This window comes from Convolutriloba macropyga, chromosome 11 (genome assembly GCF_964194025.1).
Source record: "Convolutriloba macropyga chromosome 11, txConMacr16.3, whole genome shotgun sequence".
Taxonomy (NCBI): domain Eukaryota; kingdom Metazoa; phylum Xenacoelomorpha; order Acoela; family Convolutidae; genus Convolutriloba; species Convolutriloba macropyga.
Genome location: NC_134478.1, coordinates 28,062,117 through 28,078,092, shown reverse-complemented (window position 1 = coordinate 28,078,092; position 15,976 = coordinate 28,062,117). Strand labels below are relative to the sequence as shown.

At 33.9% G+C, this 15,976-nt stretch overlaps 1 protein-coding gene across 1 annotated transcript in view; it reads right to left on the bottom strand.

The window, feature by feature from the left end:
• Window positions 1-3,047: 3,047 nt before the first annotated feature.
• LOC142349744 (sorting nexin-18-like) overlaps window positions 3,048-15,976 on the bottom strand; it is a 142,384-nt gene continuing 129,455 nt past the window's right edge. Inside the window, exons 9-10 of the mRNA XM_075401491.1 lie at window positions 3,685-3,908; window positions 3,048-3,419 (exon numbers count right to left, since the gene is read on the bottom strand). Of these exons, the coding sequence (XP_075257606.1) occupies window positions 3,168-3,419; window positions 3,685-3,908 (476 nt within the window). The 3' untranslated portion in view covers window positions 3,048-3,167. The remainder of the gene's footprint in view (window positions 3,420-3,684; window positions 3,909-15,976) is intronic.

Below are 15,976 nucleotides of genomic sequence, written 5' to 3'. Positions count from 1 at the left end.
TTTCAGCCATCTAGATTTTAGTGATAACTTACCTTCATTACACACCGCTGGTCTCTTTTCTTATCAGAACTTGAGGCAGAGCGCAAAGGCTCGGGTTCTAAAATACTCGCGCCGAACAATTTCGGGACGAGAAGTATATCTTGGTCCTCGCAGCCAATATTCTCATCCTGGTTTAATGCATTTTAATCCAAGCGTTTCCGAAGAACAGGAAAATTTGGCGGCTTGGAAATATTTGATTGATTTGCAATCTGTTGCGAGTGGTGGTTGGTACTACGCCGAGAGGTGCACTGTAATTACGCTAACAACTTTAGCGCTTCTAGGGCTCTTTATCTATATATTGAAACTTGTATTTGCGCTTAGGCTCCTTTCTCATGGAGTTCCTTTCTGGACAGTTTTCCGGCTTCTTAACCCCCTTGCGCCTTTTACGCAGATGCTTCAAAATCACATAAATAATATACACGCATCTGCGCCTGTCAATCATGACCAACTTGTCAATGAAACTGATGGGAACCCTGATAATCGCACTGTAATAGTTGATTCAATTTATCCGTCAGCACAACTAAATTCTGCCCGCTACACAACAAAAATTTAAGCACAGGTTGACTCTTTATCGCCTATAGTGTTCTGTCTTAGAAAAAAAAAAACTGCCGCTTTCTGATTTTTGTCTTTTGCTTCATTCAAAATTTTTTTTTTCTTTTCGTTCATCAATCACTGGCAGCCCTGATGCACTTCTGTACACAAATGATTGACATTGCTTGTTTTAGATGTCGACAAGCTCAGAGTCAATCAACACTATGCCTGCTTCTCCAGGCCCTGATATTCTTCTGGACACAGATCTTCTTTCAGGTGCTTCTTCGCCTGCAATTCCGTTGCTGGACGATAGTATGGACTCTCAAGCAGATACAGGAATAACTGGCAACTGGGCAAGTGATCAGTCGCTTGAGTTCCGTCAAAACCTCTCGCAAAATCGGGATCCTCAGCCGCACACGGATGTCTGCTCATCTGCTTCTTCGGATGAAATGACAATCATCTTTTGTCCGCCTTCCAAAAACATTCCAGTCGTTCAGACTGCTTCTGCAACAGCAGCTTCGGGTTCGAGAAGCAGCCCGCTCGAAGGAAGCAATTCACGCCAGGCTATGGGTCCACCTCGCAACGGTCCCTTACGCCTCAACGGTTTGGTGTATTCAGCAAATTTGCATGCCGTGTTGCGGGTTGTTGAATTTTACCGCAATGGGAAAGTTCGCCTTCAGGATCCTTACAATGCAAGGCGAAGGCCTCTGCTGGATCCTGCGGATCTAGTCGCTATCCCTGTTGACAACTCGGCTGAAAATCGCGACCTTCGAGATCAACTTATTCGACTTCGTCGATCTCGTGAGGCTCACGAGCGTGACCTTTACCAGGCTACCAATGAGATCGACAAACTAAAAGCTCGCAATTCCGAGCTGAATCAAATGCTAGATGATTCTCGGACGGCAAATCGTCTGCTCTCCGCGAAGGTTGTTACGCTGGAGAAAAAAACAACCTAAAAAGCCAAAATCCTCTAAGGTCCGCAATGCAGGGGTGAATACGGACACTATGTCTGCCTCTGAGTCCTGTTCAACGACCTGTCGTCACCTCAGAGGTCTCCAAAACGAATTCCGCTCCCTGCGTTCTCAATTACTTCGGGGAAATCATAATCCACAAAACAAGAAAATAAAAAGGAAGCCTCGCTCGCGTTCTTCGAGCTCATCGTCCTCATCGGGTTCGGAGACAGAATAGTGGGACATGAGGACATGTCCTTCCTAAGCGGGGTGATGTAACAGCCCTACCCCATTATTATTCCTTAGGCAGTATAATGTTCCAGCTATTAATCTATTAATCTTATAGCGCCTTTCCGCTCAAGCTTTGTTTTACTTTCGTGCCACTGGACCATAGTGTATTTATTATTGATAACACAATTTGGCACGCAATTTATTTAGCTTTTGCGTGTTTCAAGAGCTAATTGAGAATTTGTTCCGTTGGCCATGTTCCTTCGCCCAAACGACACTTGATACTTTTCTGCTTACAATCCAGTTAGTTGAGCTTTTTCTCAACAAGCTTTTATAAATAACCTATTCAGTTTAATTCAATATTCTGAAAACTTACTTTGTCGATTTTCCAAAGAAAAAGATAGAGCACAGAAAACAAGGTAAGATCAATTAAATTGAAGTTGTTAATTTCAACAAAAAAAACTAAAACAACCCAATCTCGAATCCCGCATTCGCAATTCAAACGTTCGTTTTTTTTTAATACCTACCGGGTTGTTATACAATGATCATGTATGATTTCTTAGTAGTCATACAATGATGGTACTAGGAAATACGTTATGATTCGCATGACATCATATATGATCCTTGTAGACTACTAAGAATCGGGAGTTGACTATTGCCGACCCGCGAGTCGTAAAAACGGAAAATGATAACGCCATTTTGAGTTTTTAAAAATCAGCTCCCAATACAAACCAAAATCTTTGAAAAAACAAGAGGTGAACAATAGCTCCACTTAGCTATCGCAACTATCAACGAATTTTATGTTAAATGAGAACATTAACCTGATGCGTTTAAATTTTCCTTTGGGAAAACTTCGAGGTGATATTAAATTCACTGAGCTCGGGATCAAATCCAAACAACTTATGAAAATGAGCTTGATTTAAGCATTGTCATAATTTGCTATATTCACAATTTGGACAGTGAAAGAATTGACTAAAACTACTTGTCAATATCAGCCGAATAGGCCACCTTCATTTATTACACAAATTTATTTCATACAAAGCATCACTGACTATGCGAGCGAATTGGAAAATTTACAAAATTAGGATTACAAGTAAAATTAAAAATTTTTAACCGAAGGGGCAACTAATCAACTTAAATTACAATTCTGATTCAAGCTCGAAACCGGAAACTGTCACTTCTTTATTTGATGCAGAGCAAATCTTTCAAACACCACATGGAAAAACATGATTCATTTTTACTGGCAACCTCGATTTGACGTGAGAAATTTCATAATTACATTTTCCATAATAGGGAGCACATCAGGCTTATATCTACAAAACTAAAGAGTGTATAGATTCCAGGTTCGATTAACGGATAATTAAAAATATTTGGAGGGTTGTGAACAAGATGCTTTGAAAATCGAGGCATTCAATTTTTTCATCTGAAGGATCCTCCCGGAGACATAGCACTGGACGAGGAGGAGGAGGAGGCATTCTGAGGTCTGCTGGCGTCAAACCTCTCTAGCGCCAACTGTATTCTCTGTGTGATGTTGTTGTAGAAGATGAGTTGTTGTTGCAGATAGTCCCTCATCATGTCCGAGAAGTCAACATCTCTGTCCGATTGAAAGTTGTTCATCTCAGCCAGCACTGCATACGTCACCACAGTTGTCCTGTCTTGCACTTGTTGCACCTGTAACAGCACAACCAAACTCTTCATTTGATCACATTTTCTTTTCTCTTACCCTATCTAATTGACGCCTTTCACTGTTTAGCAGTTTAGGAAATTGATAAAAACGTATAAAAACTGCAGTGCTTTAGTTATAAATTAAGAGCCATATATAAGTCATTGTAAAATGTTACAGATGCATACAAATTCTGTGAACAATTTCGGAGATCGCAGACTCGTGGGGGGAGGAACTACATGCTATCCCAGTTTAACACTTATGCACCCATACCTGTTCTGACTCCACTCTTCCCAGCTCCTCTTGGTCTTGCAAGTGTTTCACTTTGTTTGTGGCTCCCTGGTGCAAGCTCCGCAGCTCGGGTAAGTGAGAGATGATGCCCGCGTATTCATGCAGCGACTCGCAGAGCGGAATGGCGTCGTTGGAAGGTTGTGTGTCGTATAATTTTGCAATCTCCTCATAAGTGTCTCCGGCGAACTCAATTGCCTTTGTGAGAGCTGAACAATATCAATGCATGCATTTATGACCTCATTCCTTAAACTCCTTGCAAGTTCGAAAACGCCAGGACAGTTTTACACGGGGACATAAAACGACAGTTGAGTAAGATCTTCAAGTAAGTTGAGTAAATTGACAAAATAGACGAAAATTCCGTGATCAACAGCATAACGTGTCTCTTTTGGACCATGCATTTTGGACTAAGTTGTGCTCACAGATACCTAGGAATTCTGCCGAAATTCCTCTACGTAGGGAGACAACCCCGTTCTAAAGATAATTGATCCCAGGTGCTACTGGCTTTTGAAAAGTACATTGAACACTATCGAATAAAGAAACTCAAATTTCAGAATCCAAGTCGAAAAAAGCATTCAATTCTTTAACTAGTTGATCCTGAAACCTCTACATCCACAAGCCAGTGTATTAAGCACTTGTCTAAATCAACTTCTCAGAAAGCAAAAGAAACTATCTCAGTACGACAACAAACTGCTGCTTGCATTCAAAAACGAAAAAAAACGACAGTCTGCGACCACCGCGCTAGGGTGATGCATAAGCTGCTTCAGCATGGTAGATTTCTTGAAGGGTTCGAGTGCTTTTACTACAATTACAACACCAGATTTAAATTTGAAACAGAAATCTTCTCTGGCGCACTTCACATTAGATTTTAAAAGTTAACTACCGCCCGCTAAGAATACTTTAAACTCTGAATGATCTATATAACACTCAAAAAAGAATTCAAGCGTGAAAAAGACTTCAAAAACTGGCCAAACAAAAATTCTATTTAAGTTGCATAACACAGCCTCCAGATTGTCGAATTAGCTGCAATAGACGTCGGAGTCGAAGTTATCTATAAAATCTTTTAAAACCAGTTAAAAGTTTTTTTAAAACACCTTTTTGAAAAAATCGGCACAATCGCAAAGTTTTATTGTTTCGACCCCACTAGTCAGGGGAGGAACTACATTGCTCAACTGGTTTTTCGCTGTCAATTTTGACCAATAGAGAGCGTTGTGAGTGGCATCTCTAGAAAGACCGTCCAGTGTAATGTATGAAATCAACAAGCCTTTTCAAAATGCCTTCTTTTTCGAAGAGTAATCGAGGTTTAAACTTTATGTGAATATTGGACTTATTACACCGATTTTGTTCACAATTTCGATCTTTTAAACTTTTTGTTAGGTTTTTGCCAAATTCATTTTCAATAGTAACAGTTAAGTACATCCGAAGCAACGTCAAAACGTGGTTATGTCAAATCGTGGTTTTTTAGAATATAGATTTTTTGGTTATTCGGGCCATTTTTGTTTTCCACTGCATCTGTTGCATGGTGAATGTACACTGTTGTCAGAATTGGTCTGTGGGCAACTAATGATTTTGTTAACTTTGAGGGTAAAAGTTTTCGTATTGTTTTCCTATTCTTTATCCTGTATTGTCACTGCGTCCCAAAACTGACAGGTCTTAATGATGTTCACAGGAGGTCATAAATTATGATCACAATTTATATTTTATGTCATTGATTAAAATTAAACTAAATGTTTCCAAGAAAATTAAGTAAATTTTGTAAAGAGTGTTGACTATGTTTTTTCACAGACTGAGTGATGAAAAGTCTCATTGATTTCAGTAAGGGAACACAGGAAACAAATCAATGGCGAGTACATAGCTAATGATTTTAAGAATGAACGCAAGAAGTTTTTCAAATAATTGATTTTTGAGTTCTGGCCGTTTGTCACGACTTTAAATCTCATTTTATTAGTCCTCTGGAATAAATATTTAAGCATGTTTGAATATAAGTATCCCTTTCAATTGATTGCTAAGGAAACAGAGATATAAATATACCTCCTTTTAACTTTGCAAAAACTTAGCTTTTGTTTATTATTCGTTTTAGTTTGAATTCTTTTATATTAAATTTGATTGATCATAATTGGACTTATCAATTTTTACAATTGCCTACAAGATCAACTGTATTTCTGATAAAGCAAAAATGAAACCTCTGAATGTGACAACTCGACAGCGTATCGGTTTGAAATTTGTTTCAAAAGTAATTAAAGATTTCGGGGAAATTTGTCCCTCAATTTTGTTTTGACGACTTGTAAATTATTATTATTAAGAAAAAGTTCAAGCTGTATCAAAGTCAAATTTATGTTCTTGTCTTAATTACTTTTAGATCTTTATTTTAATGAGATTGTTTTCCGCTTTCAAATAAACACCTATTCACTCAGGACTTTTCTTTTTTTTGCATATGTGGGTTTATATGATTTGATTAAGAATTTGTTAGAAGAAACATTTAATAAGATCTTAGGGAAAATCTTACATACCTCACCAACGACTTAGCTTGTGAATATCCGGCCTGATCAACTTCTATTTGAATTTATATTCTCAATTTTTATTTGTTGGTACAGGTCATTTTTTGAACTTCTGTTATCACTTATACTACAAAGCTGAATAGAGCCTTAAGATTCAAATAAAAAATAGAAGCCAAACAAGCTGAATACTAAAGAAGTTTTTATTTGAGATTTCGCATTTTGAACTTTGTTTCAAAAAGGAACATTTCGTCGGTTTTTCCTATTTGCGAAAATTACTTATTTTCTTGATAATTGTCTTTTTACACTCAAATGCATTCGATTGGGGTTTACTGTCAACCATTCTATTTGTTCCAGTGTTCATGTTGGTGAAATAAAGATAACTGATCTCAGATATTCCTTTTCTGAATACACATCTGTCTTTTTTAAGATTTTTAATTACAAAATATGTAATGTTTGTAATGGGTGTAGCAAATGTTTTAATTTTTTCTTAAGTTTGCATTGATGGTGTTTTCCGAATCGGTCTGCGGGCAACTAATGACTTTGTTGACACTACGGTTTTCATTGAAACTTTTGGAAAGCTCTCCATTTGTTCTTATACTGTATTGTTACCAAGTCCCTATACTGAGTGGTATAGGTTCAGTTCAAACGAAGTCTTGTAGGAATACATAATGCTTCTCTTTCATAGTTTATGGTATTAATACTTTGAAACTAATTCTTTTGGTAGAAAACTTTAATCTTTGAGTTTTGACTTTGAGGTATTTTTCTGTAGGTTTGTTGCAGTCGAGCAATGAAAGATCTCATTGATTGCAACAGTAATATCATAGAAGTTGATAAATGATTGAATTTAATGGCTGGTGGTTTTTATGGGTTCGGACCTTTTTGTTTTCTTGTCCTTCAATCTCCTCTATTTACGTTTCATAGAGACGCCTACCTGAATCTAAGTTTTCTTTTCAATCGGTGGCTAACAACAGATTAAAAATCTGAGCCTTTTTTTAGTAACAATACAGTATCAGAACAAATGGAGAGCTTTCACAAAATTTTAATGAAAACCGTAGTGTCAAAAAGTCATTAGTTGCCCGCAGACCAATTCGGAGAACACCATCAATGCAAACTTCAAAAAACAACATTTGCTACACCCATTACAAACATTACATATTTTATAATTAAAAATCTTTAAAAAGACAGATGTGTATTCAAAAAAGGAATATCTGAGATCAGTTATCTTTATTTCACAAACATGAACACTGGAACAAATAGAATGAGTGACAGTAAACCCCAATCGAATGCATTTTTCTAGTGTAAAAAGACAATTATCAAGAAAATAAGTAATTTTCGCAAATAAGAAAAACTGAGGAAATGATCCTTTTTGAAACACAAAGTTCAAAATGCGAAATCTGAAATAAAAACTTCTTTATTATTCAGCTTGTTTGGCTTCTATTTTTTATTTGAATCTTAAGGCTCTATTCAGCTTTATAGTATAAGTGATAACAGAAGTTAAAAACAAGACCTGTACCAACAAATAAAAATTGAGAATATAAATTCAAATAGAAGTTGATCAATCCGGATATTCACAAGCTAAGTCGTTAGTGAGGTATGTAAGATTTTCCCTAAGATCTTATTAAATGCTTCTTCTAACAAATTCTTAATCAAATCATATAAACCCACATATGCAAAAAAAAGAAAAATCCTGAGTGACTCTCCGTTTTCTGAAAAAATTAGGTGTTTGTTTGAAAGCGGAAAACAACCTCAATAAATTAAAGATCTAAAAGTAATTAAGACAAGAACATAAATTTGACTTTGATACAGCTTGAACTTTTTCTTAATAATAATAATTTACAAGTCAAAACAATATTGAGGGGCAAATTTCCCCGAAATCTGTAAGTACTTTTGAAACAAATATCAAAACGATACGCTCTCGAGTGGTCACATTCAAAAGTTTCATTTTTGCTTTATCAAAAATACAGTTGATCTTGTAGACAATTGTAAAAATTGATAAGTCCAATTATGATCAATCAAATTTAATATAAAACAATTCAAACTAAAACGAATAATAAACAAAAGCTAAGTTTTTTCAAAGTTAAAAGGCGGTATTTTTATATCTCTGTTTCCTTAGCAATCAATTGAAAGGGATACTTATATTCAAACATGCTTAAGTTTTCATTCCAGAGGACTAATAAAATGAGGTTTAAAGTCAAGACAAACGGTCAGAACTCAAAAAATCCATTTTTTGAAAAAGTTCTTGCGTTCATTCTTAAAATCATTAGCTATGTACTCGCCATTGATTTGTTTCCTGTGTTCCCTTACTGAAATCAATGAGACTTTTCATCACTCAGTCTGTGAAAAAACAGTCAACACTCTTTTTCACCCATTACAAACATTACATATTTTATAATTAAAAATCTTTAAAAAGACAGATGTGTATGCAAAAAAGGAATATCTGAGATCAGTTATCTTTATTTCACTAACATGAACACTGGAACAAATAGAACGACTGACGGTAAACCCCAATCGAATGCATTTTTTTAGTGTAAAAAGACAATTATCAAGAAATTAAGTAATTTTCGCAAATAAGAAAAACTGACGAAATGTTCCTTTTTGAAACACAAAGTTCAAAATGCGAAATCTCAAATGAAAACTTCTTTATTATTCAGCTTGTTTGGCTTCTATTTTATATTTGAATCTTAAGGCTCTATTCAGCTTTATAGTATAAGTGATAACAGAAGTTAAAAAAAAAGACCTGTACCAACAAATAAAAATTGAGAATATAAAATCAAATAGAAGTTGATCAATCCGGATATTCACAAGCTAAGTCGTTAGTGAGGTATGTAAGATTTCCCTAAGATCTTATTAAATGCTTCTGCTAACAAATTCTTAATCAAATCATATAAACCCACATATGCAAAAAAAAGAAAAATCCTGAGTGACTCTCCGTTTTCTGAAAAAATTAGGTGTTTGTTTGAAAGCGGAAAATAACCTCATAAAATTAAAGATCTAAAAGTAATTAAGACAAGAACATAAATTTGACTTTGATACAGCTTGAACTTTTTCTTAATAATAATAATTTACAAGTCGTCAAAACAATATTGAGGGGCAAATTTCCCCGAAATCTGTAAGTACTTTTGAAACAAATTTCAAAACGATACGCTCTCGAGTGGTCACATTCAAAAGTTTCATTTTTGCTTTATCAAAAATACAGTTGATTTTGTAGACAATTGTAAAAATTGACAAGTCCAATTATGATCAATCAAATTTAATATAAAACAATTCAAACTAAAACGAATAATAAACAAAAGCTAAGTTTTTGCAAAGTTAAAAGGCGGTATTTTTATATCTCTGTGTCCTTAGCAATCAATTGAAAGGGATACTTATATTCAAACATGCTTAAGTTTTTATTCCAGAGGACTAATAAAATGAGGTTTAAAGTCAAGACAAACGGTCCGAACTCAAAAAATCCATTATTTGAAAAACTTCTTGCGTTCATTCTTAAAATCATTAGCTATGTACTCGCCATTGATTTGTTTCCTGTGTTCCCTTACTGAAATCAATGAGAATTTTCATCACTCAGTCTGTGAAAAAACAGTCAACACTCTTTTTCACCCATTACAAACATTACATATTTTATAATTAAAAATCTTTAAAAAGACAGATGTGTATGCAAAAAAGGAATATCTGAGATCAGTTATCTTTATTTCACTAACATGAACACTGGAACAAATAGAACGACTGACAGTAAACCCCAATCGAATGCATTTTTTTAGTGTAAAAAGACAATTATCAAGAAATAAGTAATTTTCGCAAATAAGAAAAACTGACGAAATGTTCCTTTTTGAAACACAAAGTTCAAAATGCGAAATCTCAAATAAAAACTTCTTTATTATTCAGCTTGTTTGGCTTCTATTTTTTATTTGAATCTTACGGCTCTATTCAGCTTTATAGTATAAGTGATAACAGAAGTTAAAAAAAAACCTGTACCAACAAATAAAAACTGAGAATATAAATTCAAATAGAAGTTGATCAATCCGGATATTCACAAGCTAAGTCGTTAGTGAGGTATGTAAGATTTTTCCTAAGATCTTATTAAATGCTTCTTCTAACAAATTCTTAATCAAATCATATAAACCCACATATGCAAAAAAAAAGAAAATCCTGAGTGACTCTCCGTTTTCTGAAAAAATTAGGTGTTTGTTTGAAAGCGGAAAACAACCTCATAAAAATAAAGATCTAAAAGTAATTAAGACAAGAACATAAATTTGGCTTTGATACAGCTTGAACTTTTATTTAATAATAATAATAATTTACAAGTCGTCAAAACAATATTGAGGGGCAAATTTCCCCGAAATCTGTAAGTACTTTTGAAACAAATTTCAAAACGATACGCTGTCGAGTGGTCACATTCAGAGGTTTCATTTTTGCTTTATCAAAAACACAGTTGATCTTGTAGGCAATTGTAAAAATTGATAAGTCCAATTATGATCAATCAAATTTAATATAAAACAATTCAAACTAAAACGAATAATAACCAAAAGCTAAGTTTTTGCAAAGTTAAAAGGCGGTATTTTTATATCTCTGTTTCCTTAGCAATCAATTGAAAGGGATACTTATATTCAAACATTCTTAAGTTTTTATTCCAGAGGACTAATAAAATGAGGTTTAAAGTCACGACAAACGGTCAGAACTCAAAAAATCCATTATTTGAAAAACTTCTTGCGTTCATTCTTAAAATCATTAGCTATGTACTCGCCATTGATTTGTTTCCTGTGTTCCCTTACTGAAATCAATGAGACTTTTCATCACTCAGTCTGTGAAAAAACAGTCAACACTCTTTTTCACCCATTACAAACATTACATATTTTATAATTAAAAATCTTTAAAAAGACAGATGTGTATGCAAAAAAGGAATATCTGAGATCAGTTATCTTTATTTCACTAACATGAACACTGGAACAAATAGAACGACTGACAGTAATTTTCCAGAGGATTTATTCCAGAGGACTAATAAAATGAGGTTTAAAGTCACGACAAACGGTCAGAACTCAAAAAATCCATTATTTGAAAACTTCTTGCGTTCATTCTTAAAATCATTAGCTATGTACTCGCCATTGATTTGTTTCCTGTGTTCCCTTACTGAAATCAATGAGACTTTTCATCACTCAGTCTGTGAAAAAACAGTCAACACTCTTTTTCACCCATTACAAACATTACATATTTTATAATTAAAAATCTTTAAAAAGACAGATGTGTATGCAAAAAAGGAATATCTGAGATCAGTTATCTTTATTTCACTAACATGAACACGTGAACAAATAGAACGACTGACAGTAAACCCCAATCGAATGCATTTTTTAGTGTAAAAAGACAATTATCAAGAAAATAGGTAATTTTCGCAAATAAGAAAAACTGACGAAATGTTCCTTTTTGAAACACAAAGTTCAAAATGCAAAATCTCAAATAACAACTTCTTTATTATTCAGCTTGTTTGGCTTCTATTTTTTATTTGAATCTTAAGGCTCTATTCAGCTTTATAGTATAAGTGATAACAGAAGTTAAAAAAAATAAACCAACAAATAAAATACCTGTACCAACAAATAAAATTCAAATAGAATATAAAAATAGAATATAAATTCAAATAGAAGTTGATCAAGCCGGATATTCACAAGCTAAGTCGTCAGTGAGGTATGTAAGATTTTCCCTAAGATCTTATTAAATGCTTCTAACAAATTCTTAATCAAATCATATAAACCCACATCTGCAAAAAAAAAGAAAAATCCTGAGTGACTCTCCGTTTTCTGAAAAAATTAGGTGTTTGAAAGCGGAAAACAACCCCATAAAAATAAAGATCTAAAAGTAATTAAGACAAGAACATAAATTTGAATTTGAAACAGCTTGAACTTTTTCTTAATAATAATAATTTACAAGTCAAAACAATATTGATGGGTAAATTTCCCCGAAATCTATATTTACTTTTGAAACAAATTTTAAAACGATACGCTGTCGAGTGGTCACATTCAGAGGTTTCAAACTTGCTTTATCAAAAATACAGTTGAGCTGGTAGGCAATTGTTTTTGAGCTTTGTCTATCTTCTGTTTCTCCCTTTTGGTTCTTTTTGATGTTTACAGTTGGACTTATCAATTATTTTGACTGCTAAGAAGTCCAATAGCTTTTATGAAAGGCATAACTGAAACCTTTGAAACGGAGAAGAAATATCTTCAAATAACATCTCAGAAAAAAATTTCACTTCAATATTGTGTTGTCGACTCAACTAGACTAAAACGTCCTAGCCGATTCATACCCATTACCCAATATAACCATATGTTCATGTGCTTCAAGTTTTTGCAATTTATTGGTTAGCACCAAAATTTTCAGAATTGGAGTTTATTGAGGATCAGCTCTGTTTTTCAAATTCCCATTCGACTCGGGGAGTGTTGGGCGGGTGATTGAGGAGTGTGGGGGGAGGTGGCTGACTGAGAGGGGTCCAGTTCTAAAAACCGCCTTTCACGCCATCAAACTGTCTCCTCAAAACAGTTTTGGTGATTCGAACTTTTAGAGACTGGCAAGGCGTAAGGCTCTTAGACAACTTAAAGCCCTCCCGGTATTTCCTGTTTAACCCACTTTTACGCCGAAAAATCAAATGGGTCAGACCAAAAGTTGATCAAGCAAAAAATTGTATTAAAAAGACCACGGGACTAATGTAATTGCAGCAAACTTGGTTTAGGAGCGAACAAGAGAAGAATCAAATTTGAGCTTAATAACAAGCTCAGTACAACGAAACACGTACATGCGGAACAAAACTTAGAATAGCACAAAATATACATTTACTATTAAGCAATAGTAATGTGTAAAGGTTAGCTCCAGCAGTAAGACCAGCTTACAGACAAAACTTTTTATTTGAGTCTTAAGGCTCTATTCAGCTTTATAGTATAAGTGATAACAGAAGTTTAAAAAAAAGACCTGTACCAAAAATAAAAATTGAGAATAAAATTTCAAATAGAAGTTGATCAATCCGGATATTCACAAGCTAAGTCGTTAGTGAGGTATGTAAGATTTTCCCTAAGATCTTATTAAATGCTTCTAACAAATTCTTAATCAAATCATATAAACCCACATATGCAAAAAAAAGAAAAATCCTGAGTGACTCTCCGTTTTCTGAAAAAATTAGGTGTTTGTTTGAAAGCGGAAAACAACCTCATAAAAATAAAGATCTAAAAGTAATTAAGACAAGAACATAAATTTGACTTTGATACAGCTTGAACTTTTTCTTAAAATAATAATTTACAAGTCGTCAAAACAATATTGAGGGGCAAATTTCCCCGAAATCTGTAAGTACTTTTGAAACAAATTTCAAAACGATACGCTGTCGAGTGGTCACATTCAGAGGTTTTATTTTTGCTTTATCAAAAATACAGTTGATCTTGTAGGCAATTGTAAAAATTGATAAGTCCAATTATGATCAATCAAATTTAATATAAAACAATTCAAACTAAAACGAATAATAAAGAAAAGCTAAGTTTTTGCAAAGTTAAAAGGCGGTATTTTTATATCTCTGTTTCCTTAGCAATCAATTGAAAGGGATACTTATATTCAAACATTCTTAAGTTTTTATTCCAGAGGACTAATAAAATGAGGTTTAAAGTCACGACAAACGGTCAGAACTCAAAAAACCCATTATTTGAAAAACTTCTTGCGTTCATTCTTAAAATCATTAGCTATGTACTCGCCATTGATTTGTTTCCTGTGTTCCCTTACTGAAATCAATGAGACTTTTCATCACTCAGTCTGTGAAAAAACAGTCAACACTCTTTTTCACCCATTACAAACATTACATATTTTATAATTAAAAATCTTTAAAAAGACAGATGTGTATGCAAAAAAGGAATATCTGAGATCAGTTATCTTTATTTCACTAACATGAACACTGGAACAAATAGAACGACTGACAGTAAACCCCAACCGAATGCATTTGTTAGTGTAAAAAGACAATTATCAAGAAAATAAGTAATTTTCGCAAATAAGAAAAACTGACGAAATGTTCCTTTTTGAAACACAAAGTTCAAAATGCAAAATCTCAAATAACAACTTCTTTATTATTCAGCTTGTTTGGCTTCTATTTTTTATTTGAATCTTAAGGCTCTATTCAGCTTTATAGTATAAGTGATAACAGAAGTTAAAAAAAAATGACCTGTACCAACAAATAAAAATTCAAATAGAATATAAAGATAGAATATAAATTCAAATAGAAGTTGGTCAAGCCGGATATTCACAAGCTAAGTCGTTAGTGAGGTATGTAAGATTTTCCTTAAGATTTTATTAAATGCTTCTAATAAATTCTTAATCAAATCATATAAACCCACATATGCAAAAAAAATCCTGAGTGAATCTGAAAAAATTAGGTGTTTGTTTGAAAGCGGAAAACAACCTCATAAAAATAAAGATCTAAAAGTAATTAAGACAAGAACATAAAATTGACTTTGATACAGCTTGAACTTTTTCTTAATAAAAATAATTTACAAGTCGTCAAAACAATATTGAGGGGCAAATTTCCCCGAAATCTATAATTAATTTTGAAACAAATTTTAAAACGATACGCTGTCGAGTGGTCACATTCAGAGGTTTCAAATTTGCTTTATCAAAAATACAGTTGATCTTGTAGGCAAATGTTTTTGAGCTTTGTCTATCTTCTGTTTCTCCCTTTGGTTCTTTTTGATGTTTATAGTTGGGCATCAATTATTTTGACTGCTAAGAAGTCCAATAGCTTTTATGAAAGGCATAACTGAAACCTTTGAAACGGAGAAGAAATATCTTCAAATAACATCTCAGAAAAAAATTTCACTTCAATATTGTGTTGTCGACTCAACTAGACTAAAACGTCCTAGCCGATTCATACCCATTACCCAATATAACCATATGTTCTTGTGCTTCAAGGTTTTGCAATTTATTGGTTAGCACCAAAATTTTCAGAATTGGAGTTTGAGGATCAGCTCTGTTTTTCAAATTCCATTCGACTCGGAGACTGTTGGGCGGGTGAGTGAGGAGTGTGGGGGGAGGTGGCTAACTGAGAGGGGTCCAGTTCTAAAAACCGCCTTTCACGCCATCAAACTCTCCTCAAAACAGTTTTGGTGATTCGAACTTTTAGAGACTGGTAAGGCGTAAGGCTCTAAGACAACTTAAAGCCCTCCCGGTATTTCCTGTTTAACCCACTTTTACGACGAAAAATCAAATGGGTCAGACCAGAAGTTGATCAAGCAAAAACTTGCATTAAAAAGACCGCGGGACTAAAATAATTGCCGCAAACTTTGTTTAGGAGCGAACAAGAGAAGAATCAAATTTGAGCTTAATAACAAAGCTCAGTACAACGAAACACGTACATGCGGAACAAAGGTTAGAATAGCACAAAATATACATTTACTATTAAGCAATCGTAATGTGTAAAGGGTAGCTCCAGCAGTAAGACCAGCTTACAGACAAAATTTTTATTTTAATTTTAATCATTTTTTCATAAAATACTAGATTAAGTTGAAGAAAAGTTAAAGAAATTAAATCTTACGTATCTGAAACAGACCTTGTTAAAAGAGGGGAAAAAATATGAGCTCTCGGCTATCTGGGCACAAGATAGGACTTAACAAGTTGGCTGAAACGAAGCATTATTTGACTACAATATTATTATTATCTAAATTACAAATTTTTTGAATTAGTATACAAGATACTAGCAGGCCCGCAAAACCATCAAAAGAAAAACATACACAAATAGAAGTTTAAGAAGAAGTTAAGGCTTCTTTTCCGTA